Source organism: Siniperca chuatsi, linkage group LG8 (genome assembly GCF_020085105.1).
Source record: "Siniperca chuatsi isolate FFG_IHB_CAS linkage group LG8, ASM2008510v1, whole genome shotgun sequence".
Lineage (NCBI taxonomy): Eukaryota > Metazoa > Chordata > Actinopteri > Centrarchiformes > Sinipercidae > Siniperca > Siniperca chuatsi.
The window spans coordinates 23,014,084-23,039,608 of NC_058049.1; the positions used below are offsets into that span (position 1 = coordinate 23,014,084).

The window sequence follows — 25,525 nt, forward strand, 5'->3', positions numbered from 1 at the left end:
GGACAATATTAGGGCAAAAATGGGGCTATGGAAACTGCAATGTCTCACTGTAAACTATTCAACTGCTCAAATATGTGAAAATCTAAAAAGGGCAGTACAGGTATCTCATGTATGTATTTATGTATATGAACCTCAGGTGTTTTGATTTCACTTTTACCCTCTGTCTTCTAATTTGAGAGCAAAAGAGTGTTCGTTAACAGACGTGTATATTACAAGTAAAAGTACCTTGTCCTCTGAACTGGGAAAAAAAAGTGTTAAGCCAAACAAATATCGCACATTGCATGGGACTGGAAAACAATAACATACACTTTGAGAGGTAAACTGAATGTTTATGAAGAAATCTGGACACCATTTACAGTGATGTTGGGAATCTTCTCATGAATTGAAAACTGGGTCATGCTTGAATATAAATCTAATGGTATACTTTATAAGGGGTATATTTATTCAGTCGTTTGTATATATATATATATATATATATATATATATATATATATATATATATATATATATATATATTTCTTCTTTACTTTTATTTTTTGTACTGAATACGTCAATGCTGTTGACAATTTTGTTTTCAGAATTTGGGCGTATGCAAGAGGAGAAAAAAGTAGTTAGACGATGAGGGAAACATGAGGGAAGGGGTTTTGAATTTTACTACAATATGCTACTACTAATACTCATACCACTGCTACCAATACAAGTGCTACTAATTATGTCTTCCAACCCTGATTGCTAAAGTAAAGTTGAGCCTAGATGAAGGAAGATGTGAAGATTTCAGGACAGGCTCATTCTTTAAAAATGCTAAACTTTTATATCAGATCTTTATTTAATTGGTAAACAGTGCTAAGCCCTTCTGCTTGATTGTCAGTGCAATGTGCCTTTTCACACTGGCTTTTCTTGCTTCATCTGATGACTGTCCACACATTTCATATGAGCAATTATAAAGGATGAAAACATTCTTAGGACCTTAAATGTTATGCTGACTTCTGTGCTGTTGAACAGGTAAGGCACTTGTACAATAGCCTACTAGTACAGTAGAGAACTATTGTAGTATAATAGGCCTATATAACAACCAGTGACAAATGCCACACTGCAAAGTAGTAGTTTTATCCCTTGGCTCCACTTAACACAGAGAAAACAGAGAATTTTATGCTACACGAACATAACACAAAGTGACATACTGGACATACTAGAGTTAAGAAAAATCTATTTCAGCATATTAAAAACATACAAATACACACAATCTGTAGCTACTGTTGGTCTAGCTTACACCTGGAATACCTACAAATGTGCCCTGTGCGATCTCCACAGTCTTTGTAGTCATATCACTCCGCGCTGAGCAACCCCCAGTGTAGTTAATCTGTATGACACTACCCCTAAACTTTTAAGTATATTGACAGGCCTAAATTTAGTATTAATATATATATATATATATATATATATATATATATATATATATATATATATATATATATATACTAAATATGTAACCATATCCATTCCATTGTCTGAATTGTAATGGTAGTAGTAAACCATTTATTTAAGCACAGGTTAAGAGTTTACCTCATGCAAAATACGTGCTGGGTAGACATTTTGGCTCCGTCCGGACTATGTGAACACAGCCCTGCCGCCGCATGCTCGGAGCCACAATGAGGCCAGTTGCAGTACTACATTGCCAGCGTGCACTGTGAGTCCTTTACGTGCGCATGTCGGCGGAAGGCTTTCTAGTGGTAGCGCAGTGAGAGATGCGTTCCAACAATAGGACTTCCTGTTTTGGCGGCTGGCCTTCAGAATAAAAGAGTGATGTTTATGTGATGGTGATGTTTTTTAAATGGTTTTAAAGTGCAGTAAAGTCATTTAGTATTTTCGCCATACACCCTAAATGAATTACACATAATTTATTGGTCTCAGAAAAAAAAGAAATTAAAATGTCATAATATGTAGAGGTGAAACAATTACTAAAACGATTTAGTCGAGAAAATTAATCAGCAACTATTTAGATAATAGATTAATCGTTTAAGTCATTTTTCAAAAAAAGTGCCAAACATTCTCTGGCCCAACTCCTTGGATGTGAAGATTTGCTTCTGTCCTCTGTTCTATCATTGCACACTGAATTTGTGTGGGTTTTGAACTGTTGGTCGGGCAAAAATTATTTTTACAATATATTGTGATGGACATTTTTCACTATTTCTGACATTTTCTAAACCAAACAATTAATCGAGACAATAATCGTCAGATTGATCAATAATGAAAATAATGGTAACTTGCAGCCCAATAATATGCATTCTTCTTAGTGCAGACAGCTTTGGTCAAACAAAGGAGTACCTTCAGCGGAAGACTCACCCCCCCAAAATGCACCACAGAGCGCCACAGGAAGTCATTCCTGCCTGTGGCCATCAAACTCTTTAACTCCTCCCTCTAAGTGTCAGGCTATTTGACCCTAAGTCATTAAACTGGACATTGATCATTAACATCACTGCAATACTTGACATAATTGTGCAATATTCTGTGTTAATACTGCTGTGCAATATACTTATAATATATTTTCAGTTGAATTTATTGATATTTATTCACACTTCTATTACTGCTGTGCAATATCCACCGTCTCATTATAATCTTAATAAGCTACACTTAACTTGACAGTTCATGCACTATTACTGTATACCGTATTATTATCATCAACCGGTAAACCCACTTTGTACTTCACACTTATTTTAATTTTATACTTATATCCACTTGGTACTTAATTTATCTTACCTGTATTATAGTGTATTATATTTTTTGCTTAGTACTTCTATTCCAGTGTGCACTGACGTGATAGTGAGTTGCTGTAACAAAAGAGTTTCCCCTCGGGGATCAATAAAGTATTTCTGATCCTGATTCTGATAATAGTCAGTCAGAGCAGCGTTTCATAGTAGCCTATAGAGACACACAAAGTACAGTCAAAGAGGAATTGTGAACAGTGTGACTGATTTTGAGGGTCCGCAATTTTTTTTTCTGAGGATAAAGTACAGCCAATCAGGATCATTTTTACATATCATTTGTAAAGTTTAGTGTAAAATCAACGTTGTCGTCAGAGTAGGCCTAATTGCGATGAGGTCTTTATTGTGAAGAGTTCAGTTCGGAAGTCTTGTCGTTGTTGCTGCTGGCAGAACACAGGCCGCAGTGATTTGGTAGCCGCTGCAGTAGGAGGAAGGACCGCGGTTCTACCCCTTCTATCTTTCAGTTTCGCGTCGAAATTTTAACGGTGGTTCCTTCTGGTAGCGATCATTAAATTGAGTGTACAGTAACGGTGTTCTAGGATAACTAAGTTGTAGCATTACCAACGGCCAGTGACATCAATCGTCTTTTTAATTGCACGTTTTCCCTGACAGAACCGCTAGCACAACAATGGCTCTGAAAAGAATTCACAAGGTAAGGAAGTGAACGACGAGGCCCAGGATTTCGCAGTTTCGTTAGGGATTTAATTCCAAGGTTGCCCATCTGATGTTTGTTGTCGAGTTTATTAAACAGAATATTTTTAAAAATATTGACTAAATAACTCAGGCTTGGTTTCAACTGCCAGCTAACGGTCTCTGAATAGCGAGTGACGACAGTGAGAGCAGCAATGCGCCGCCTGTCTGTGTTCACCAGTGCTGCTACAAATGGGCCAACTGAACCGTTAGTCTTACAAGTACGTTACATTAACTGCTCTTGGTTGTGTCACATAGGTTCACTGTCGTCAGCCTTACTTCATTAGTATTTTAATTTCTAATTCTGGATATACTGGAATGTTAGCTATGCCGGTTACTAGTTAATGATATTAGCGGTGTGTTAGCTGTTTCTGGCTAACATTAGCTGTCCTGGTGGCTGGCTAACTCAGACAAGCTAAAGGGTTCTTCTGATCAAGCTAGCTTACTACAGTAACGCTACATCTTTACAGTAAAGAAACGGTAGGTTCCATTCGTAAGTGTCTTAAGCTATCAGGTAACTCCTTAGTAGTTCCCCTGTATGGTAGTGAAGGTAGCTAACCGTATTTATTGCACTTACTTAAGCTTGCTTAACTCGCTCCTTGATTTGACAGATAGCCTAAGTTATCGAGCTAGCGGTAATGTTAACTCTAACGTTAGCTTATTTTAAGAGGACTCACGCGCTTATTTTATTAACCGACTTGCTCTTTCTTTCTGTTCTGTGTAGTCGAAAATGTATGCATTTAAGTACATCTGTAAAAGCCCAGAGATATGGCTGGATGTAGCCTAAGCTAGCGTACTATATGTTCCCTGTTTTTTCATTATATTGTCTTCGTTATGCACCTTATGAACCTGTAGGTATTTTAAGTAGTCATGATAAAATAGGCGTGTTATTGTTTGTACTTGACATTGCAATTGTGTGTACTCGACAAACGAGCAATACATTGGGAAACGCTAGTGATACTTAGCAGTGTGTCGCTGTGGTAAAAACAGGCCCCACGCGTTGTTCGCCGTTGATGCCATGTTGCTGACAGCAGGCGAGCAGCATATCGTTATTATACCGTTTGTTTGATTGAGTTAGCTGAATGTTGTGTTTTGTTTTGTCGATGTTACTTCCTCTAGTAACGTTAGCCCATGTCGTGATGTGGCTGACCAGCCAGCATAATGTTTCTGTGACTTGACATCCTGTTCTGTTGTCGGAGCTGAACACCTAGCATTTGCGCTTAGCTAACGTTTGCACCATAACGTTACACTGGGCTACACACAACTAGCTTACACCCAGTTCACCAGGCTGTCTTGGTTATAGTAAAACATCTGTTGTCATATCGCCGTGATCTCAGTTTTGCTATCACCTGTACTACCTGCTGTACCTGGAGAAATGCTATTACGTAATAGCGGTCACTTCAGTAATCAAAGCTCACGGTGCTGCTGTAATGTTGTGTCAGTAGGAATTGCCTTTTGAGTTGTTACTATTGCAGTGAGACTTTGTAGCAAATGCAGTGGCACCCGCCTTCAGATCTGTTAACAAGCAGTGATTTAGTCAACTATACAGAGGGCTCATAATGGGCCTGTTAAGTTGTATAAACAAAACCCATCAGATTATTAGTAGGTATTAGTATCAGATTATTAAAGATCTTTTTCCAGGAATTTCGTTTTTTGTGATGTTTTTGTGTTGCAATTCCCGGTTAAGATATTATTTAGTTGTTGTTTTTTTTCTGTTATGTAGGTTATTGTTTGTGGAAACACTTAAAATACTGCAGGACCTGATCAACTGACTTGTCATTTGTTTGTCTAAGGAGTTGAACGACTTGGCACGGGACCCACCAGCCCAGTGTTCTGCAGGACCAGTAGGAGATGACAGTAAGTTCATTATCTAAACCAGCACTTTCCTGGTACCTGTGTGTGACTGGGGTTCTAAATTGAACATTACTCTAAAACAAATTCCTGGTTTAGCCATCCCTTATTTTGGGCAGATCATTTAATTAAACAAGTCAACCCCCAGAAATATATATGTGTTAGTCAAAATACTCACAAATGACACCAAAAGGAATGTCTTATATTCTAATTTATTACAGACCATGTAGATTTAGCCTTTCACCTGTAAGCTAGATATGAACGGTCTCCAGATCCGCTCTCTCACGTCACATTTTATGATTATGTTTAGTTTGAATGTGGAAACTTGTCCACAATATTTCAATTACCACAGACTGCAACTTGAATACATACAGTGTTTTCAAGCGTAAGTATTGTAACTTAGAAAGGAAAATACAAGCATCAGTGAAGGTGCTGGCTTTTGATGTGTGGAGTCCACTGCATTTAACTGAATTAAGGAAATACTCCTGTTTTTTGAGCAAGCAGATCCAGGAAATACCTGGACTGCCTCTTGTGAAAATACTGGTTCATTATAAAAGGCATAATATTCCCAACTCCATTGCTACACGTCAATTTCACTTTACTTTCAGGGTAGATATAAAGGGAATTCTCGTCTGGCTAGTATTTTATTCTTTTGATATGTATGAGTAAATAGGGACTGTGATTTTTATTCATTATCCACCTTAGATTTGTTATCCTAATACAGATTTATTCAAAAGTAAAACTCAGGGCATTCATGAACTCAGTTTTTCTGTTAATTTAAGTACATAGGATTAAATACATTTCATACATACTATAGATATTTCCTTGGAAACAAATATTTTATTTTAAAGGTTGTCAGTAAAAACAAAGACAATGACGGAAAGCATGTTTTTCTTACTAGTGTCAACTGCTGCTGTCAGCAGCTGTCATAATACAGAAATTAATAGATTTTTAAAATAAACAGAAATAAATACATTGTTTAGACAAATGTATCACATTCACTGCATTCCAACATAATTGTAATACCACCCAAACAAGGGTACAGGTTAGCTTCCAAATTTGTCATGGTATTTTGACAGATAATCCTCTGAAAATATTATCACTAAAGAAAATCTGTTTGAATGTGGTTACACCATATAATTCAATTATAGAAAAATGTAAAATTGCTGCATGTTTGTTTATTTATGATCTACTGTATTTTAGCAGTATAACTGCTGGCTGTGTGCGGACTGCACGCAGCCCGTGAGAGTGTCTCATGCTACCAGCAGTTCAAAGCTCTGCCTTTAACATCCCCGCGGCCCGTGTCTCTGCTTTGATATTCTTGCTGTTCACTCATTTCTCAACCGCTTTTAAAGTTCATTGTCCATCTCCATGATGTTGTGACTTACGTTTTGAATGCGTCTTACGTGGTAGAAACTGTTGTTTAAAAAAAGTCAAAGAAGACAGTAAATACAGACACTCAAAACCTTTTATCTTTGTTTCAAGTCAGTGTTTTTAGAATACACACTGACCTTCAGTGATGGACTTATCAGGTTAACTGGTAAACAACCACAATTTCACACCGCTTCGATGGTCTGTGTGGTGGTGGTGTTGTGTTTTTTAAGCCATTTTAAGTGTTAGTGTTACATTATCAAGAGGAAATGGCATTGGTGAATAAAAACCTGATATTCAATGGGTGACACGCCATAAAGGTATCAGAATCTCCTGGTTGCCATAAATAGTGGACACTGATACGTGGATTTATGGAGCCAAATTATTGTTAGACAGATGTTTCCCTGAGCAGGCTTACAGCAAATAATTAGTTGGGTGGGCACCAGTCACCCTTTGTACATGCAGAATGTTGGCCAGTTAATGATAGTGAAGGTATCTAAACGACTGCAGGATAGCACTTTTAATTTGACATCTTTTCATCAGCTACCTTACTATAAACACTCTAGCCACATGCAGTAGAAACTTGTTTATACCTTTTTGTGTCATTTGATAAAAATTATTTACCCCTCTCGCACTGTGGAAGCTAAAGAAGATCAATATACATATGGTCAGTTTGTAATGTAGGTCACGTGAAGTGTGTGTGTGTGTTATGTAAGTTTGTGTTATTGTTTTAAAATGTTCAAGCAACAATGGATTTGTCCATAGTGTAATAAGCATACCACAGTAGGCTAGGTTATGTTTTTTGAATGTAGTTGTGTGTACAAGAATGTGCACAATATCATGAACACCTGTACAATATAATGCAATTCAGTACAATAGCCCTATGATAAATACACCTTTTGTGAATCTTATGATGATCATTTTTGTTGGGACTCAGCGAGGTCTTGGTTTCAAATGCTGGTGTTGTGGTCGACTGCATTACATTGAAAGGTGAATCTATATTTTAATATCCCCCCCCAACTTCACCTAAATATGTGGAGGACAGAATATCAGTGTTATGGGTGTTGTGTCAATCCCCTGTACATGTTATCTGTAACAGGACTTGAAAAGGCTTTAGGCCAAAGAATAAACATGCTGCAAGATTTGTGAATTTTCCTAATATGGTGCAATGCACAGGCAAAGAGAGATTTCTAACAAGCTTATATAATTTCATCTTTTAATCATTCAAATAGATGTGTAATTTTCATTTCCAGTTGTGGAACTGTTGTTCTGCTCTGGTGATCCACAACAAACACCCATCAGTGAGCTGATGTTTATACTGACAGGTGCATTACTGTTCTCTGGGGAATTTTACTGTTCATCGTCAAGTAACCCAAACATGACCCCTTGTATTGACTGCGTCCACTGTCTATACTTAGAGCCACATCTTTCCTGTCTGAAAGTGGGCAACTTGCTGCTAATAACATAATAGCAGCGAAGGTAACACAGATGTGATACCGCTCACCTAATGTAGGCACAGTTAGGATATTACATGTTGTGAGAATCAAATAATGCCCTTAATCATCAGTCTAGTTCTGTTTATCATTTGCTCAATCAGTTACTTGAATATTTGTTAGTCAATTCTTTGTAACATAGCGTCAATCTTTTATTTTGATGACGTCAATGTCTTGCATTGTATTAGACATGACGTGATCACTTCCTTCTTTGTGGTGACACGCTGGAATTGCTACATTTCGGAGCTGTGTTGCAGTTGTTCTGCTATATGTTGGGTTTTTAACTCCAATTTAACCATTTTAAGGTTCATCTTGTCCTGTTTTGCTAATACAGTGTCGAGAGTGCTTTCCTCCACATAAAAAGCGCTGCCATTATGGACCACTGATTGTTGTGCAGTTTTCTGTCAACATTTTTACACATCATTAGAATTCATATCAAAAAATATCTTCGCATTTGGTAGTGTGGAATTGATTGGTTGAACTACTTGTAACTAACCAATGAAACAACTCTTTACGAAACAAATAGTGTTTTATCACAGTGATAAGTTAACATGTAACTCAGCCATGGTTGAAATCAGTTTGGTAAAATGTGCAGACATATTTGATTGTTTTTCATGCAATACATTTTAATGGCATAAAGAAAAAACTGTTCCAAGTGAGCATGCATTCTGTAGCGCATGGATTAGGTCATTCTAGTGTACAGGCATTGATAAGAGGAATTGGTAGTGTCGGAGCTAAAACATTCTCAGAAATCTGACAATTTAGAGTTCATACGAAATTGACATCAGTTCTTAATTACCATCTTTACTCTTGATTCATTTGTGATACACAACATATTTGTGCATCTTTAGCGTGTGTGTGTGTGTGTGTGTGGCACCTTTTTGACACTGAAATAGCACCGTGGGAAAAATCAGTAGCAGCAACGTCGTTCTTTACGTGTCGCTTCCTGTCATCCAAAAGCAAATAAACCACTTACCTATAAACTACAAGAAAGTGTTTCTTGTAACCCATCATTGCTGTGGTTTACTTTATTTTTTTCAGTGCGACATTTGTCCTCAGATCTAAACAGGATGCTTGAATCAGAAAGGTTTAAATGTTGCCTAATGAAATTTTGATAGCTTGTTTTTGTTGTCACAATTAGTTGTCCAAGCTTTCATTTAAATTATACCTCATGTCAGGGTAACATTTTCCTTTTAAGCAGTACTTTTGATATTATTCATATAAGAACTAATTTCTGAACGTAACTGTGAGTCTATTTCCATTATATTACCCTTTACAATTTAAAAAAAAAAAAAAAAAACAAAACAAAACAAAAAAACAACCTGTTTCCAAGAATATTTGTCCTGAGTTGCACTTTATGTAAGAGTCTGTTATTCAACTGTACAAATAAACATGCACACATCATGTGGCATTATTTATTCTAACACTTGTCTTCCACACATTGTGTTCTTAGTGTTTCATAACCAATTTCTGTTTTTTTTGTTTCAGTGTTTCACTGGCAAGCCACAATAATGGGACCTGTAAGTATTCACTTGGTTTACTGCTTGAGTTTTTAATGGGAATTAACATTCACACACATGGTGACAGAATAGTCTTGTCATTATTTTATACTCTCAAGACCTGAATTGTGCTCTTTAAACAGTGCTTAACCAATACAGCATCTGATGGGACTATGGTAAACTGAAATGACTGCTTACGTCATCAATTTAGTCAGTGAGAGGGTCAAGTTCTAGTCAGCCAACATTTTTGTAGGTTGACAGCAGCCCTAGTATTTAATTTTATATTATATTTATTTGTCATCCTTTCACTTCAGTCACTAATGAGATGAATGGGTTTCTCTCTCTCTGGATTAGAATGACAGTCCTTACCAGAGCGGGGTTTTCTTCTTGACCATACACTTTCCCACAGACTACCCCTTCAAACCGCCAAAGGTAAGCAAGACATAGATGGACACAAACATACAAAGAAGCAGCATACATAAACAAAGTCGCAGTGCCTCTTGCCTGCTAAAACATGCCACAGCCTTACTTCATTCAGTTTCCTGTTGTTCCTCTCACCCTCCTCTGCCCCTCTTCCTTACCCCCTCCCCCTACATTTCTTTTCTCTCTGTCTGTTTTCAGGTTGCATTTACCACAAGAATCTACCACCCAAATATCAACAGCAACGGCAGCATTTGTCTTGACATTCTGCGATCACAGTGGTCTCCAGCTCTCACCATCTCCAAAGGTAGGCTGTTTCTTACTGGCCTTCAGACTTTTAACTGCACATATGGTTACAGATAAATAGCAGATGCTACTGCCTTTATAAACAAGAAAAAGGAACAGGGTAAACATGTTGCTTCCCTCTTTTTTTTTTTTTAAATGAAAATGCTTTCCACAAAAGATATATATTTCAACATTTTTCATGCAGAGGTCCTATTAAACTTGAGTATTTATCTCTGTTAATTTCAGCTTTAGTTCTCTTCATCCAGTGCTGGGTTATTACAGACCATGCTTAGAAATGGTGTCCCTCATGCACAAGAGTAAAAAAAAAAAAAAAAAAAAAAAAATCATAATTACATGTATTATCAACAGTTCTATAGCCGTGACAAATACTCTGCCTAACTTGCATCCAAGGGTCATGCGAAGGAAAGTGACATGAATTCTGAAAATATCTGTTTTTATTTCTGAATACTGATTGGTTAACTCTTAACCTTGTCCATTCCAGTCCTCCTGTCCATCTGCTCTCTGCTGTGCGACCCAAACCCGGATGACCCCTTAGTACCCGAGATCGCCCGCATCTACAAGACGGACAGGGAAAAGTACGTTATTTGTTTCATGTTGTTTCCGACATCATTTGGGTGTATTCGGATGTGTTTCCATGCTTCATGCCTCTTGTCAACATGATGCTTTGGGTTACCAGCCTTTATTGTTGAGACAATCTGCAGCCCAAACTGATCGAATTTCAAGTCTCCGCCGGCCTGGGTGGAGCTGTGTTAAAGCCTGTTCTGATCAAAGTCAGCGTCACAAACTGGCTACTGATGGCTACAGAAGCTCCATCTTGATAATGATTATTGATTTTCAATCATTTGGTTGACGACTTACTGACTCATGTTTCCACCATCATCTTCCTGCAACAACGCACCTCTTGCGAGATTTCAGAGTGAGACTTCTGTTTTTGGTAAAACAAAAAGGATCTTACTCTTTAACAAAAAGCTCTATCTCTGTAGGGATCCTTTCCATAATGTTGTCAGTCGCTTTGAATAACAATCGGAGCCTGTCAGTGGCAAAAGCACTTTTTAGTGGACGTACCTTTGACGGGCACAATTGCCCCCAGTGATTACATTGCAGCCCGTTTCGCAGCTGCCGGCTGAGGCGATCTTTTGGACCAATTCCAAAACTTTCTGTGCCTATTAGTCATTTGGATCCCAAAATATGTAAAAATGGGGCCCAGGTTTTAAAATACTGGAATGACCCTTTAGAAAACGTGGCATGTCTTTTGTTATTATTATATAAAGTGTACTAATTTTTACAACATAACTATTTTGACTGTGTCCTCAGTCCAAAGTATCCAAATATGATGCTGTTTATCAATCACACAAGATTTCCAAATGCGTTTCTGCTGAGGGGTATGTACACCTCCCCGCTCAGAGGACATGATAAACAGAAATAAGAGGAAATCCAAACCAATATTAGCTCTTTTGCCTCGTTGTCCCATTTGGTATCCCCTGGTACAGTAAGTATCACGCACCAACAAGCTTAATATAAACATAATCAGTACAGTGAGAATGGCTATTAGTTTGGTTGTGCCATATCTGTGCTTAAACGGTTCTTCCTGTTGCTAATTGGCCAACAGCATTGACTCCTGGCAGTTTTCTGCAGTGGGAAGAGGAAATAAAAACAAACCTGCTGGCAGAACTGTATGTGCCCTTGTAGAGTGCCATCCAGCTGGCTTCTCTGCTGCTGCAAGGATAGCAGCAAAAACTTATGATGTACACTTGGAAATTAATGGAGGTGACAGTGTTGCAACTTGCCTACAGATTTTTATTTAAAAGATGTTACAAAATCCTAATATGTTGGTTTTTAAAAGGGCTAAACAACTAACAACTCCCTTTCTCTGTCTTTCTCTCTCTTGTGTGCTTGTTCACAGGTACAACAAAATAGCTCGGGAATGGACACAAAAGTATGCAATGTAGTGTTGGGGTAGAATCATGGCCAACCACCTCTACGACATAAGATTAGGGGAGCTTCAGACGTAAAGAGAAAACAAACAAAAAACCATTCAAACAAATGAAAAGTTTAAAACAAGATCTTGTTGGTTTCCATTGGAGTGCTTTCTTTGAGCCACGCCTCCCCTTCACCAGAGTACCTGTAAAACTCCCTCTGCCCCACTCCCTACATTTTCTCTTTCTCTCTCCCTTCTTCCTCTGTCTCTGTTTGACTCCGCCCCCCTCCCCCCTCCCGCCTCTCAGCTCACCCGCCCACCCTCCAGTGTACATATTGTCAACTTGCAATGGTAATACCCATCTCTCCTTACTCCTTTTACACCACCTCCCTCCCTTGTGACCTCTGACCCCATCTCCTGACTTCTGTATTCCATTACATTTTGTCACCATGCAGGTTGGGCTGTTGCAGCCCCCCCCCTTTTTTTTTTCCTACACGCCTGCATCCTCACCCACCTTCCCAGACATCACTAAAAGCATTCCTTGGAGCATCTGTAAAACTTTGATGGGACCTTTATTTTTTTCTTTATTTCCCTAATTTTTTAGGGGGGTGGGGGGACAATAAGGTAGAGGGATTTTTACACTCTGCACCATTTCTTGTTTTGTTGTCCTTGTAATTCCCATCTGTAGAGGTGACAATTCAAGAAAGCAGTTTTTCGCACGCGAGTCGAAGGGCACTCTGTATTTTATACAATAAATACGTAAAAGAAATCATTGCAGAAAATAGAAAAAAATGCACATGGCCTATTTTGGTCTTCTGTTGGATTCTATGAAAGGACTTGAATTTATCCCCACACCTCCTGCTCCTGACTCCCCTCCCACCCTACCTAATCCAAGTTGACCCCTTGATACACACACATAGACACACATGCACGCACAAATGTAACCCCATGTCACCCCCACCACTACCACCAACTTTTCTTTATTCACAAAGTGGAGGTTCTGGACCAGGTATTTAAGCAAGTTATTTTTCTTAGTTTAACCTGTGTTTTTATTCCCTCCCCCCTCCCCGCCATAACTCTTTAGGTTGCTTTTTTTTGTTTTCTTTTTTTGTTTTTTGCTATTGTTAAATTAGAGGCTAACATCTTAAATGGCTATGGGACTGGCTTGGGCTCTGGGTGCGAGGAGAACCCACTCTTCTTGCACAAAACCTCTGTATATTGAATTACCTGAGAGGCTCGTTGAGCTTTGTGTGTTGATTAAACTGTGTAATAAAAACCCATGACTCCTGTGCTGACTCATTCTCAGGTCCTGTTGGAGAACATACACAGGTAGCAAAGGGACATGTGAAGCATTCACATCCATGACCCAGTTTTACAGGCATTTGACAGGATGAATAGTACCTGCTATTACCACACTATCACTGTTATTAAAATCACTATCATTACATTCATTGTAAAACTTCACTGAAGCTTGAAGTGTTTTGAAGTTGTTCAGAATTCAGATAGGAAGTGTGAAAGATGTAGTTACATGTTTTCTGTGTGCTTGTGCTTTTTCATGTGAGTGGGGAACTAAACTTCAAATATATGGGTTTAAAAGAGTGCATTTACCGAGTAATAAAATTAATTGCATTAATATATTATTCCAAGAAGCCTTACCTTCAGACATTATTACTTAAAATTCCAGTGTTTGGGTTTGTTTTTTTTTTTAATGTTCATGGTGCTGGGTTGTTTTGTCGCCTTCTGGTGGTGCTTTTATGTAAAGTAATTTGAGTGCACAAAATTTCAATTGATGGCGATTCTGTGTTCATACATCAACAACTAGTCGCTAAAGAGGGACGCTGAGTTATTTTTTTTTCTGTCAAAATAAGTTTATCAAATTAAATCCAGAAAGGGATGTTTTGGCTCATCATCGCATTTACTTGGTTCAAGAGAAATAACACTTTGAAAGGGAAATGGGGACTCACCAAAGCTCGCAGCCGCCAAGATGATTCTCCTCCAGTGACATCCTTTGGAATCAACTGTCGTGTCCTAGTGTGCAATATGTAATTTAACTGAGTGATATATATCTAACATCATAGCAAAATAGTTCACATCTGTTACATATAACTTAATTAAAGCATCAGTTATTCATATCGTCATAATCTTTAATCTTTAGAGGCAAATGCAACGTTTTAACATAATTTTTTTGACAGTTGTCTTTACTCAAAGTTTGCTTATTAGCTACCAACTAAGCAACTCCATTCGCCGATGGAGGCTGTGAAATGTGGTTGAAAGCTCCCGAAAAAGATAGATGGACCTAGAAATAAGATTATCCAATCAAACTACTGTTCCCGCGGTCAAGAATTAACTTTCACATGAAAATATACTCGAATCCACATGGAAACGAGATTTTCGTAGACGTTAACGTGAAACCCTTGTATCATCATTATCTAGGGAAAGAAAATTCATGGATCAAATCTCAGATTATCGCCGCAGTTCAGTCTTCAAACAGCGCTAAAGCGAAGCCGGAAGTACGCTGGAGGCTCGGGGTAAAGCCTCTTGATCTGGCAGGATATGACTCTCCCTCCTCAGACCTCATTGGTTGCTGCATAGTGACGTAGTAGGCCAAGCACGGCCCTTCTGGAGCGGACCGACTTCTGATAAGACTCCCTGGCTGACCTTGCTGTTGATCGCTGACCACAAACAACACACCGTCCAGGGAAAACATGACAACCCAAAGTTTACCTGTTATGCCACAGCTGTCAGTGCCTCCAATTCCCTCATTAGCCAGCTCGGGATTCAGAATATCAAAAGGTAAAGTATTAAAGCTAGCTAATAGCATGCCAGCATTAGCTAAATGAGTGTCGTCTGCCGCTCAATGTAAACTTGACATGTCTGCGACCCAACGTTACCCCAGCCAAGTAACAGCTAACCTTGCGGTCAAAATAGTTTTTAGGATACAGCACGATTGTATGGAGACTACTTCTAGTACATTTAATGCACAGGCCTTAAAATGCTAATTTAATTTCTAAAGTTAGTTACTTATTTGTTGCAATGTCAACATTCCTTAGCTGGCTAACAGCAATTTAGCTAGCTAACTGGCCAGGTAGCCGCGTTGGACACAGCCACATGTTGCGTTTCCAACTTTAGACGGTCATTTAGATAGTTTTGGACCATCAGCTGATGCCATACTTGGAGGCGATCCCACCATCTACAGTAGGAGTAACGTTACGTTAATGTATCATGGCCTCCAGCCGCTCTAGCGAAGCAGCTAATCACCAACCTGCTGATCCAGACTGACAACAGGGCCCCTGTTCCTCTTATTTTACGACTCTACATCATGTGATGCTCTGTGGATCTGGATAATCCCCATCATTACCTTGCAAAAACGGACAATTTCACAACTCCTGGTCAAAATGAACAGCCATAGCCCATACCACCTCATGTTTTCTTGTTGTTGTATCTAATAGACAAGCCCTGTTAAATGGAAATCCTACCTCTGATGATGCAACATGCAAAGCGGGTGTATTATTTTGGCAGAATTACTTTTCTGTATCCATATTGCCCATCATGACTCTCTCTCTCCAGAGCATTTGGTGGTTGCGGTGCCGGTTGCAGTGGTTGCAGCTGTTGGAGGTTTCCTAGTCAGCCATTACCTGAGCGGGCGGAGCTGTAAAAAGGGCCAGGTGAACACATCCATCAGTAAAGATAGTCCCAAAGTGGTCCACAGCTTCGACATGGAGGACATCGGCACCAAGGCTGTGTACTGCCGCTGCTGGAAGTCAAAGAAGGTCAGGCCTCAGCAGCTACTTCAGAGGCATTCATAGTTGCACTTTAGCTTAGTGTTTGAGTAACTGTTATTGGACCTTCTAAGCTAGCAAATTAACTTATTAGGGGTCCAAAATTCCCTTAGCTTTCCACAATTAAAGGTCCTACTGCTGTTTGTGGCGCCAGACTTCCACACATGTTGCACTTCTGATCACATCCCAGTCATTGATGGCACAGCCATGTGTTTTTCCTTTGACTGCTAATGGTAATCCTTAGCTGTAACACCCCTTTCAACCCATAGAGCTCTGAATACTGTCGTTAGTGTTAGTGTTGGCTGAAGTGCGATGCAGGAGTAAAGTGAACACTTGGTGACACTGACCTCTAGTGTTTGTAAGAGTCTGAATTTAACTGAGTTGGCAGCTATCATTTTGTGTAGAGGTTACATTTTAAAATGATAGACCTGCAGCGCCTTGATAGCCCAATGGTTACGCATGCCGCATGGTTGCGACCGTCGACGGTTCGATTCCAGCTCGCGACCTTTGTTGCATGTCATACCCCTCTCTCTCCCCATTTCCTGTCTGCCTCTACCTGTCACTATCAATAAAGGCAAAAAACGCCACGAAATAATCAAAAACACACAAAAAAGGCCTCATACTGAAATGTCCTTAAGTTACGCTTGAAGTCCGCAAGAGGGAGAGAACTCTTTTGCATAAACAAGATCCACCATCAGAGTTTAAAACCTTTGTTTAAGTCTGCAAAGTTGAATGTTTTGACTTTTGTTTTCCTCTAACACTGTGCGTTCGCCTTGCAGTTCCCTTACTGCGACGGAGCGCACACCAAACACAACGAGGAAACCGGGGACAACGTCGGACCGCTCATCATCAAAAAGAAGGATGCTTAAGCCAACCAATCCGAGAACCCCGCCCATCCCTTGACTTCTCATGCACCCGGCCCCAGTTTGTCCCATCATTTACCATCATCATTGCAGTGTCACGCTGATGGTTACGGTATGACAGTCACAGTTGACCCAAACGGTGGATATTCTTTATAGCCCACAACAGAAACTCAAAGTGCTAAAACTGTTGATGAATTTTGATTTTCATACTTTCCACACTGTTCCTACATTAACCCACATGACTTTGAAATCAAAGGTCATTTGAGGAGAGACAAGGAAGGGACTTCGACAATCAGCACAGTCAGACGTGGAGGTACTATGACCGCGCAGTTGCATTTTGACCTGCTTCGTGTGAAGTTTTTGTTAAAATTCTCACCGGACCTGATATAAGTGACATATTTCACTATGCAGGCATTGTACCTTCACGCCTGCCGTCACCTGTGTCCCCTCCCTTTTTGACTCCTCTAGGTGTGGAGCAGGTGGTTGAAACATAATGAACTGGCAGCTCTTTACGTCAGTCAGTCCAGTATTCCATTTGAATTCAGCAAAGGCCTTATATTTAAATCCACAGCCCTCAACCCAGAGTCTCAACACACACAACCCGTATGAACGTTACATGTTATGATTTTTGCACAAAGAGCTGCTTAGTCCGAGGAAATTGAAGTGATGTTTGTCTTAAATGAAATAATCTCCAATCTTGATGTGTTGAAACACTATCTGCTGTTTGTAACCAGTTACTGTCTGCTTTCTGAGGAAACTTGTATTTAATCTGTAAAGTGTTCAAAGGTAAAAACTCTGCTTACAAATGATCTATTTTGCTTTTTCATTAGATTTATTTTCTACTGGCTGCGGCGTGTCTGACTTGATGATTCATTGTTCTGTATATTGTGAATAAAACTTGTCGAGTGATCTGATTTGTAGGCCTCACTTATTTATTTTTAGGAGGTGTTACTTGCTGCAGGGCCTGCGGCCAAACTCTACATTTGTTTGTTTGTTTTGTTTTTTTAACCACAGGATCAAATGCACTTCACTGAACCACTTCACCTCTGTTAGCAGCGAGGCAGAGCAGTGTGTTTATGGATTAACAGTGGACAGGGATAATGAGTAAACAGCCTGGTGTGGTGACTGCAGTGGCAGTGTGTGTGTGTGTGTGAGAGAGAGAGAGAGAGGCCTTGGCTGGAGGTGAGGGGGCCTGCCTTGCTGCAGTGTCCACCAGCACCAGTGGCCATTTTAAGATGTAGCCGTGTTTGTGGTGACCACTAGAAGACGCTGTGTTTACACGGATAGTCCAGTCCAGACAGTGTACGCGAGTACGGTGGGCCCCTGCTCCCATAGTGACACACGCACGCACGCACACAAGCACGAGGTATCTGGCTGCGTGCCAGATGCAACGGAGGACTCTCACAAGAGGTGGAGTGGACTCCCTTATCCCTGTGTGAGGAGTCACCCCTATAACAGGCAGCTCAACAGTACGCTGAGGGACAATATGTCTGCTGTAAAGACAATATTTACGTTGTACGCGCTTTAGAAGTGGAGGAACATTCGCATGTCGGCTATTCGTGCTAAACAGGCTAACAGACTTTGACTGCTAATTGGCTGGAATTCTGTTTTCCTGAGCGAGTAGGCCTATGTTTGGTGAACATTATTTTTTATGTTGAAAGTATTCTTTTTTGTTGTTGTTGTTTTTAATTCGACTTAATTATGTCGACAATATGTGACAGCGAAGCCAGCACACTGAGTTCAGCGGGCATTACGTATGAATAATAGTGTAAGTGTAAAGGCAAGGCATATGGCACACGCTTCCGGTTTGGATAAAACTGATAATGAAGACCGTAGAAAATGTGGTACATTTTAAAAATGTAATGTTAAAACATCAAGTAATGTATAACATCAACCTGCCGAGAGACTGCAGATGAAAATTAGCTTTTTGACAAAATCTGACACCTTTTCATCAAATTCATGTTAATAAATGTGTGTTGTTCCAAATAAGCAAAAACGATAAAGCATCTGTTCACATTTTCCACTTTAATGCAATTCCAGCCTCATCATCGCTAATTTGCTACTGTAGGCCTATAATAAGCACAGCAATTTTGCACTGGCGTTGTTTTGAATTCAGGTAATTTATAAATGTCAGATGTTACATTCTACTTCACTCTACAAAGGTTTTTTTTTCAACACACAGCCCGAGTTTACAGAAGTGCTTTCATTGGCTAAACAGGAATTATGAATGAATTGGGGTAACTGGCATAGCTTTAAAGGCAATGCATTGAGATGAAGCCGTATGCATTGCAGTAAGTAGACGGCTGTAATAAATTTATAATCCTAATAAAAAAAACATTATGATAAGGATTTAATGACGCATGCGTTCTTCAGCAGGGAGGTAATAAATGGACCTGATGATATTTTGATATATTTGTTATCTTTATAATATTTGTTATATATAGTTCTTTGTGTAATGTTTAGGGTATCTCTAATATTTATTATAAAATAGGGATAAGAGATGTTCCTTGGCGATCATTTCCACGCACATGTTAATTGAGTGTATTGGATGAGTGGTACTGATGGACATTAATGCTGCGTTTCATTTGTCATCCTATAGTATTCACACTGTGTATGTTGAGCTGTTCCTGTGGATATTATGGGGTCGCTCTGACCACGGTCTCGGCTGCAGAGTCCACTTCGCATTTTGAGCGACGCCCCCAAATTCCGTGCAGAGTGTTTGCAGACCCTCCGGGACGGAGAGGTGGAGGAGGAATCGGCAGCTCCGCCGTCCATATACGCTACAATCACCACGCCATTAGTTCATGACTTCATCATATATTTGACAGGAGAGTTTGGGCTGTATTTAGAAGGTAAGTGGAGACGTTTTACCAATACTTCTTGTTGGTTTTCGCTGTTTTTGTTTTGTCGCCTTTTCCTGCGCGCAGCGCCGTGTCGCAGCGACCACTCGGACTGTGGTCAGCTCGCCGTGGCGTCGGTCGAGCACCGTCTTCTTAGGTAACGTTAATTACGGTGAAATGATCGATCGGCTCCCGATCGACCCATCAAAGGGTTTCCACGGTTGTCCTGTAACAACATATATGTCCCGTGTTTAATCGCAGCAGTAGTTTTTCTACAAATGTGGATATGGAATATAGCCTGGTCTTTTTTTATCCACAGAAACCGCATCGTTGCGCACCTCGCTCCTCGTCGTCGATACCAGACAAAAGACAGCCTGTTTTTTTTGCGGTCCACTATATAGTCTTTCAATGTTTAGCTTAAGCTTTGGCTGGCACACATAACAGCAGTCGTCAAAATGTATTTGAAAAGCGCGCTCCACATTTGACCTGCGCATATGCGCATATCTTTGCATATTGTTGTCGCTCTGTTATTGATTGCATTGATATACCGTGAAATTCTTAAAGGGATACTGCCTCCTGTATGCGGAAATCATTGGCAAGGCATGCACTCTGTCTGATACATGGGTCTGTTCATCTCTAGTCAAGCAGTCTTATTTCTAAATCTGTATACATATATGTTATATTTCTCTTTAAACACAGATTCTCTACATTCTGATTCTCTGACTGTTTAGTGGCTGAGAAATATCTTCCATTTTCGTCCCCTCTGTTTACTCTCTTTCTGTATTCGTCTCTCCAACATTTCTATTCTTAACCTTCCTCTCTTCATCCCCTATTCATTTCTAGCTCTCCAGGACTCTGAGGCTGCTGCAGAGAATGGGAATAGGGACACAGGCCAAGGCTTGCCATTTTGGCTGAAGTAACAGCAGGACGGTTGTCAACCCCGCATCGGCTTCAGTCCCCTTCTCCTTCACCTCTCCTCCCACGCACACACACACACACACACACACACACAAGGACAGACACCCCCACACACAGCCACTGCTATGTCCACCGCTGTAGACATCGCTGGCCCTTCCTCCCCAGATCAGGCCCACAGCAGCGCTAAAATCCCCAATGAGCCACTGAGACCCAGCCTTAAGCGCTCCAACCACCCCTACAGCCTCTCCCATTACATCTCCACACCATCCCCAGCCGTGGACGTCAAAGGCCTGATCCAGCCCTCCCCGGCCCAGCAGCGGGCCACCCAGCCTGCACACACTAAGCCTCGCCGGGCCCCCTCCTGGCCCGACATGTGGGAGTCGCCCAGCGGGCTCCACCTGGCCCACGCCGCAGAGCTGCTGATGCGCGCCGGGCTGCTGGCTCTGACCCCCGCCACCACAGAGCAGGCCGGCCTGGGTGCACAGAGCAGCCAGCCAGCTAAAAGAGAGGCTGCAGAGGCAAAGGGGGGGAAGGGGGACCGGGAGGGAGGTGGATCCGGGCCGGAGGAGGAGGAAGAGGACTCCTCTGGATGTGGCACTGACTTCCAACCTTTCCTGGGTGCCTGGTTCCCCTTCAGCCCCGCTCTGTTCCCCCTGGCAGGCTTCCAGATGGGGGGAGGCCACTGGAGGAGCGCGGCCATGGGAGCTGATGGCATCGAGGGGCTGGTGGCCGAGGGCTACTCTCCTGGCTCCCTGGGCGGGGGCAGTGGAGGGAGAAGGAAGAGGAAGAGGTGTGGGGAGTGCGTACCTTGTCGGCGTCAGACGAACTGCGAACAGTGCAGCAGCTGCCGCAATCGCAAGAGGGGACACCAGATCTGTAAATACAGGAAGTGTGAGGAGCTGAAGAGGAAGCCGGGAGGTCCTGGGTTTGAGAGCAGAGTGTCTGGGTTTGATCTAAGGGGCTCCGACTTTACTTTGGGTCTGGCACAGGAGAGAAGCAACGGCGCCTTAGATGGATAGTAATGTATGTGGTGGCAGCATTTGTCTGAGGATCCTGGTTGAATGATTGTTGAGGAGCTGCAGTTTTAATAAAAACACACAGGACACCATGTTAACAGGGAGACTATGGTTCAAAGATCTTCAGAGATCTTGTGTTTAGTGAGGAGCTGCAGCTCTGTTTAAGAATGTCCACACTCGTTCCCATCCTTTCTTTTGACAATCAGTGAATTGGAGAGGAGAGAAAGAAGGATACCAATGTGTGTCAATATTTAGATGACGACAAAAATGCTGTAAATAGACTGTAAATATCTGGAAAACATTATGTCTTTTTTTACATCCCTTTCCAGTTTGGATGTATTGTGTTTCAACATAAAAAAAAGAGCCAAATGTTTTGTTTCTAATAGGGAGTTTTGTTTCTGTTGTTCTGACGTCACTGCATCAGTAAGAAATGAATGAGTTCAGCCTAGGCTAAATTATTTCATGTGCAACTTGTACTGTATAGCTCTGTTTGCCCTTTTGAAATAAAAGAAATTGGCCATGTGCACTTGTCTACAGGCTGGGTTTATACTATATCTGTGTGTGTGTGTGTTCATATTTAATTGGGTGTATGTGTCTGTTAGCCTCTGTGTTTCTGGTTGTACACATGCACACGTGTGTTCATGTGTGTGTGTGTGTGTGAGTCTTCTGTGGATTATGAGTCACCTAATGGTGTGGCTGAGAGCCTTATCGCAACCCCACAGACACACACACAAACACACCTACACGCTGCCTTGGCAAGTCCAGTGCATGCACTCAAAAAACACACCTAACCTGACATGCACACACAATCACAAACACTCGCTCCTCTATTCACACACTGACGCAATTTCCCTTTTTATATAGATCACATACACACACATTATAAACCAAATACACAGCCAGCTGGACTGAGGCTACAGGGTGGGTTTTTGCTTGTTGCCGTAACGATGGCTGATGTGATAAGACCTTCTTCCTCAGCGCCACACTCCAGGGGACCGCAGGGAAGACGTAACCATGGCAACGGCCGGCCCGAGGTGTCACGCTATAATTGGGCCACGGCTGCACTTCCTGTGTGCCTTCAGTCAGGGGGATCGCAGAGGGACTCTGTGTGTGTGTGTGTGTGTGTGTGTGTGTGTGTGTGTGTGTGCGTGCATCTGTGGGGGTTGTGTATGTGTGTGTGTGTGTGCGTGTTTGTCAGGCAGGGAAAGAGAGGGAGAGAGAAAGCGCAGCACGCCAGCCAACACAGGACACTGCCAACTCATGGAGAAAAGCAGTGAGCTCCAACATCATGCTAGTGCAACGCTCCCACTGAATGAGAAACACACAGTCTTTTAGTTAAAGTCCACAGTCTAGTGTTTCTTCATCTCCCAGACAAAGGAGGAATTTCAAATTCTTGGATCTGCACCCCCCCCGCGCCCCCTCTCTCTCTTCGGTGCCTTTCTAGTGATTTGGAGCTTAATCCCCCCTCCCTGTTCTCGTCACGCATGCACACACACACACACATACACACACACACCGGAAATCTGTGTCACCCGCTGCCCAGCAGGTCCAGTGACTCCCTGAACGCCTGCAGTCTGGCTCCACTGGCCTGCAAGATGGCAGGAGAGAAAGGGAGGAGGAGGGGGGCAGGAGGAGGAGGGATTGAACGGAGGACAGAGAAGAGGAGGAGGGGGGAGGGTTGAGAGAGAGAGAGTTGGGGGAGTGTGGGGAGAAGGAGGGGGTGGAAAGCGGATCTAGGGAGAGGGTGAAGGGGGGAAGAAAGAGAGTGAAGGGCAGAGAGGAGAGGGGGGGGGGTAAGAGAGAGTGGGTGAAATTGGTAGAGATGAAAAGCAGGCCACAGGGGGAGAGAAAAGAGAACGAGAGAGATATGCAGGGAGGAGGACGTGGAGATGGACAGCAGGGGATGAAGATAACGTGGGCCAGACAAAGAGAGAAGGAGAGATGAGTATGAGATCCGAGAGCGAGTGGAGTGATGGAGGCCGAATGAAATGCAGCGAGACGCAGGGAGACGCGGGTTAATGACGGATGCATTGTCCAGCTAGCCGGTGTGTGCCGTCACAGACCCCTGTGGAGCTTACATATGTTAGCACCGGCAGCCCTGCCCACTCTGGAGAAAAACTCCTCTCACACACACTGCAGTGGAACAACCTGCCAGCCCAAGGCAACCTTCACTGGAGCTGGGCAGACCCTCACTCACGAGCCAGACCTTTGAAATTTTGGCCACTGCGTCTGCTTGGAGACACTGTGTCTCATTGTGAATTTTTTTCTTCCTCCATTGGCTGTATCCCCAGTGTTAGAAAATGTGTAACAGCTTTGCAGAAACAGCATCTTTCTGAGATCACTCCTCATTACGTCTCTGTTATTCATTTGTGTTCACTTTCATACACATGGAAAACATGTAACTCCCAAGCAGAAATACAATGGTTTCTCACATCCTTAAAAAGCACAGACTCATCTGCCCTCAGGTTGTATTTTGGTGACACTGAGGTCAAAGGGGACTCTTGACCTTTGACCCTTAAAGCTGTTAAAGGTGGATTCAGAATAGGCCAACTTCTATAAACAGCCCCATCTACTTCTGGTTTGGTCTTATCTTTGAAAAGCAAGCACAAAGGCGATTAAATAGCATTTAAATTAAACATGTAACCTCCATATTTCAGTGCTTGTGAAATTAAAAAGGACTTTCCTGGGTTGCTCTCAGTCTAAACCCAAACATATCCATAAAATCAGGTACAAAAGAAAATTTGCTCTCAAAACATTCTGACATTTTGGTCCTCAGGCGGGTTCAAACGGTGTTCGTTTCGGAGGTAATGTGTACACAAAATGCTGTTAATCTTTAGCTTGCTGCTGATTTCAAAAAAGGCGCAGTGGTTCCAGGAAGTTAGGCAAAGCATGGTGATAAGGTCTGCCTGCAGTGATATTTCATCATGGCCTCTTTTCACGCCACCTCGTGATGTGGAATTGATTGTTGCCATTGAGTACTGAGCTAGAATTAGCTTACAATATTTAATTTGCATGACTCCCACCTTTTAATCAGTGCAGTCTATCATGACCAGAGCTGTAATGTCAGTTGCATGATCTCTTTTTCTGGTATTGCCTATGAGTTTAAGTATTTAACCAAATTATTAATGAATAAAATAAATGGTAGTCAATGGCATTGAATTGCAGCAATGACTTACTCACCACTTGAGAAATGTCATACAATATTAATTTGTAATTTAATTCTTATAATCTCAAAAACTGGAACAGCTGGAATGACTTGATTCATAATTCAGGCTATTGAGAAAAGCTTTAATATAGCATTTTCACAATATAATATCTACATAATTTTAGAATCAAATACTCTGCATTTAATACAGCTAAAGATTCTAAACGGCCCAAATTGGGATGTGTCCAATCCCATCTCAGTGTATAACTGTTTTGTTTTAAGTAAACATGACTAAGAGTCTACAGCCATTCTAGCGCACAGCAGTGCTTTGAGCCAAATGCTAACGTCAGCATGCTAACATACTCACAATGACAATGCTAATGTGCTGATGCTACGCAGGTATAATGTTTACTGTGTTTGCATGCTATCATTTGTTAATTAACACTAAACACAAAGTACAGTTGAGGCTGAGGTATTTGTTCAGAAACCAAAGCATTGAACAAATTGAAAATCTGAGCTGATGATGGCACCAGATGAAACAATAAGGGATCACCAAAGTGATTACAATTCATCCTGTCGGGGGCATTAATGGCTGTACCAAATTTCAAGACAATCTAAACAATAGTTGCTGAGCTATTTCAGTCTGGACCAAAG

General features: G+C 41.4%; 3 protein-coding genes across 4 annotated transcripts; all 3 read left to right on the forward strand.

Moving 5' to 3' along the window:
- Positions 1-3,123: 3,123 nt before the first annotated feature.
- ube2d2 (ubiquitin-conjugating enzyme E2D 2 (UBC4/5 homolog, yeast)) lies at positions 3,124-13,586 on the forward strand. 2 transcript variants are annotated; one of them, XM_044204285.1, is made up of 7 exons: positions 3,124-3,414; positions 5,246-5,309; positions 9,656-9,687; positions 10,021-10,098; positions 10,288-10,393; positions 10,874-10,967; positions 12,296-13,586. In XM_044204285.1, exons 1-7 carry the CDS (start codon positions 3,391-3,393, stop codon positions 12,339-12,341), a joined length of 444 nt encoding a protein of 147 aa, XP_044060220.1. In that variant the 5' UTR covers positions 3,124-3,390; the 3' UTR covers positions 12,342-13,586. The 2 variants fall into 2 exon arrangements, with proteins under 2 accessions (XP_044060220.1, XP_044060221.1); XM_044204286.1 differs by lacking the exon at positions 3,124-3,414 and adding an exon at positions 3,788-3,932.
- Positions 13,587-14,902: 1,316 nt separating this feature from the next.
- zgc:110843 (uncharacterized protein LOC541492 homolog) lies at positions 14,903-17,866 on the forward strand. Its single transcript, XM_044204287.1, has 3 exons — positions 14,903-15,103; positions 15,878-16,080; positions 16,869-17,866. Exons 1-3 carry the CDS (start codon positions 15,016-15,018, stop codon positions 16,956-16,958), a joined length of 381 nt encoding a protein of 126 aa, XP_044060222.1. The 5' UTR covers positions 14,903-15,015; the 3' UTR covers positions 16,959-17,866.
- Positions 17,867-19,571: 1,705 nt separating this feature from the next.
- On the forward strand, positions 19,572-22,250 carry cxxc5b (CXXC finger protein 5b). Its single transcript, XM_044204284.1, has 2 exons — positions 19,572-19,804; positions 20,636-22,250. The coding sequence occupies exon 2, from the start codon at positions 20,836-20,838 to the stop codon at positions 21,727-21,729; it is 894 nt and encodes a 297-aa protein (XP_044060219.1). The 5' UTR covers positions 19,572-19,804; positions 20,636-20,835; the 3' UTR covers positions 21,730-22,250.
- Positions 22,251-25,525: the final 3,275 nt, after the last annotated feature.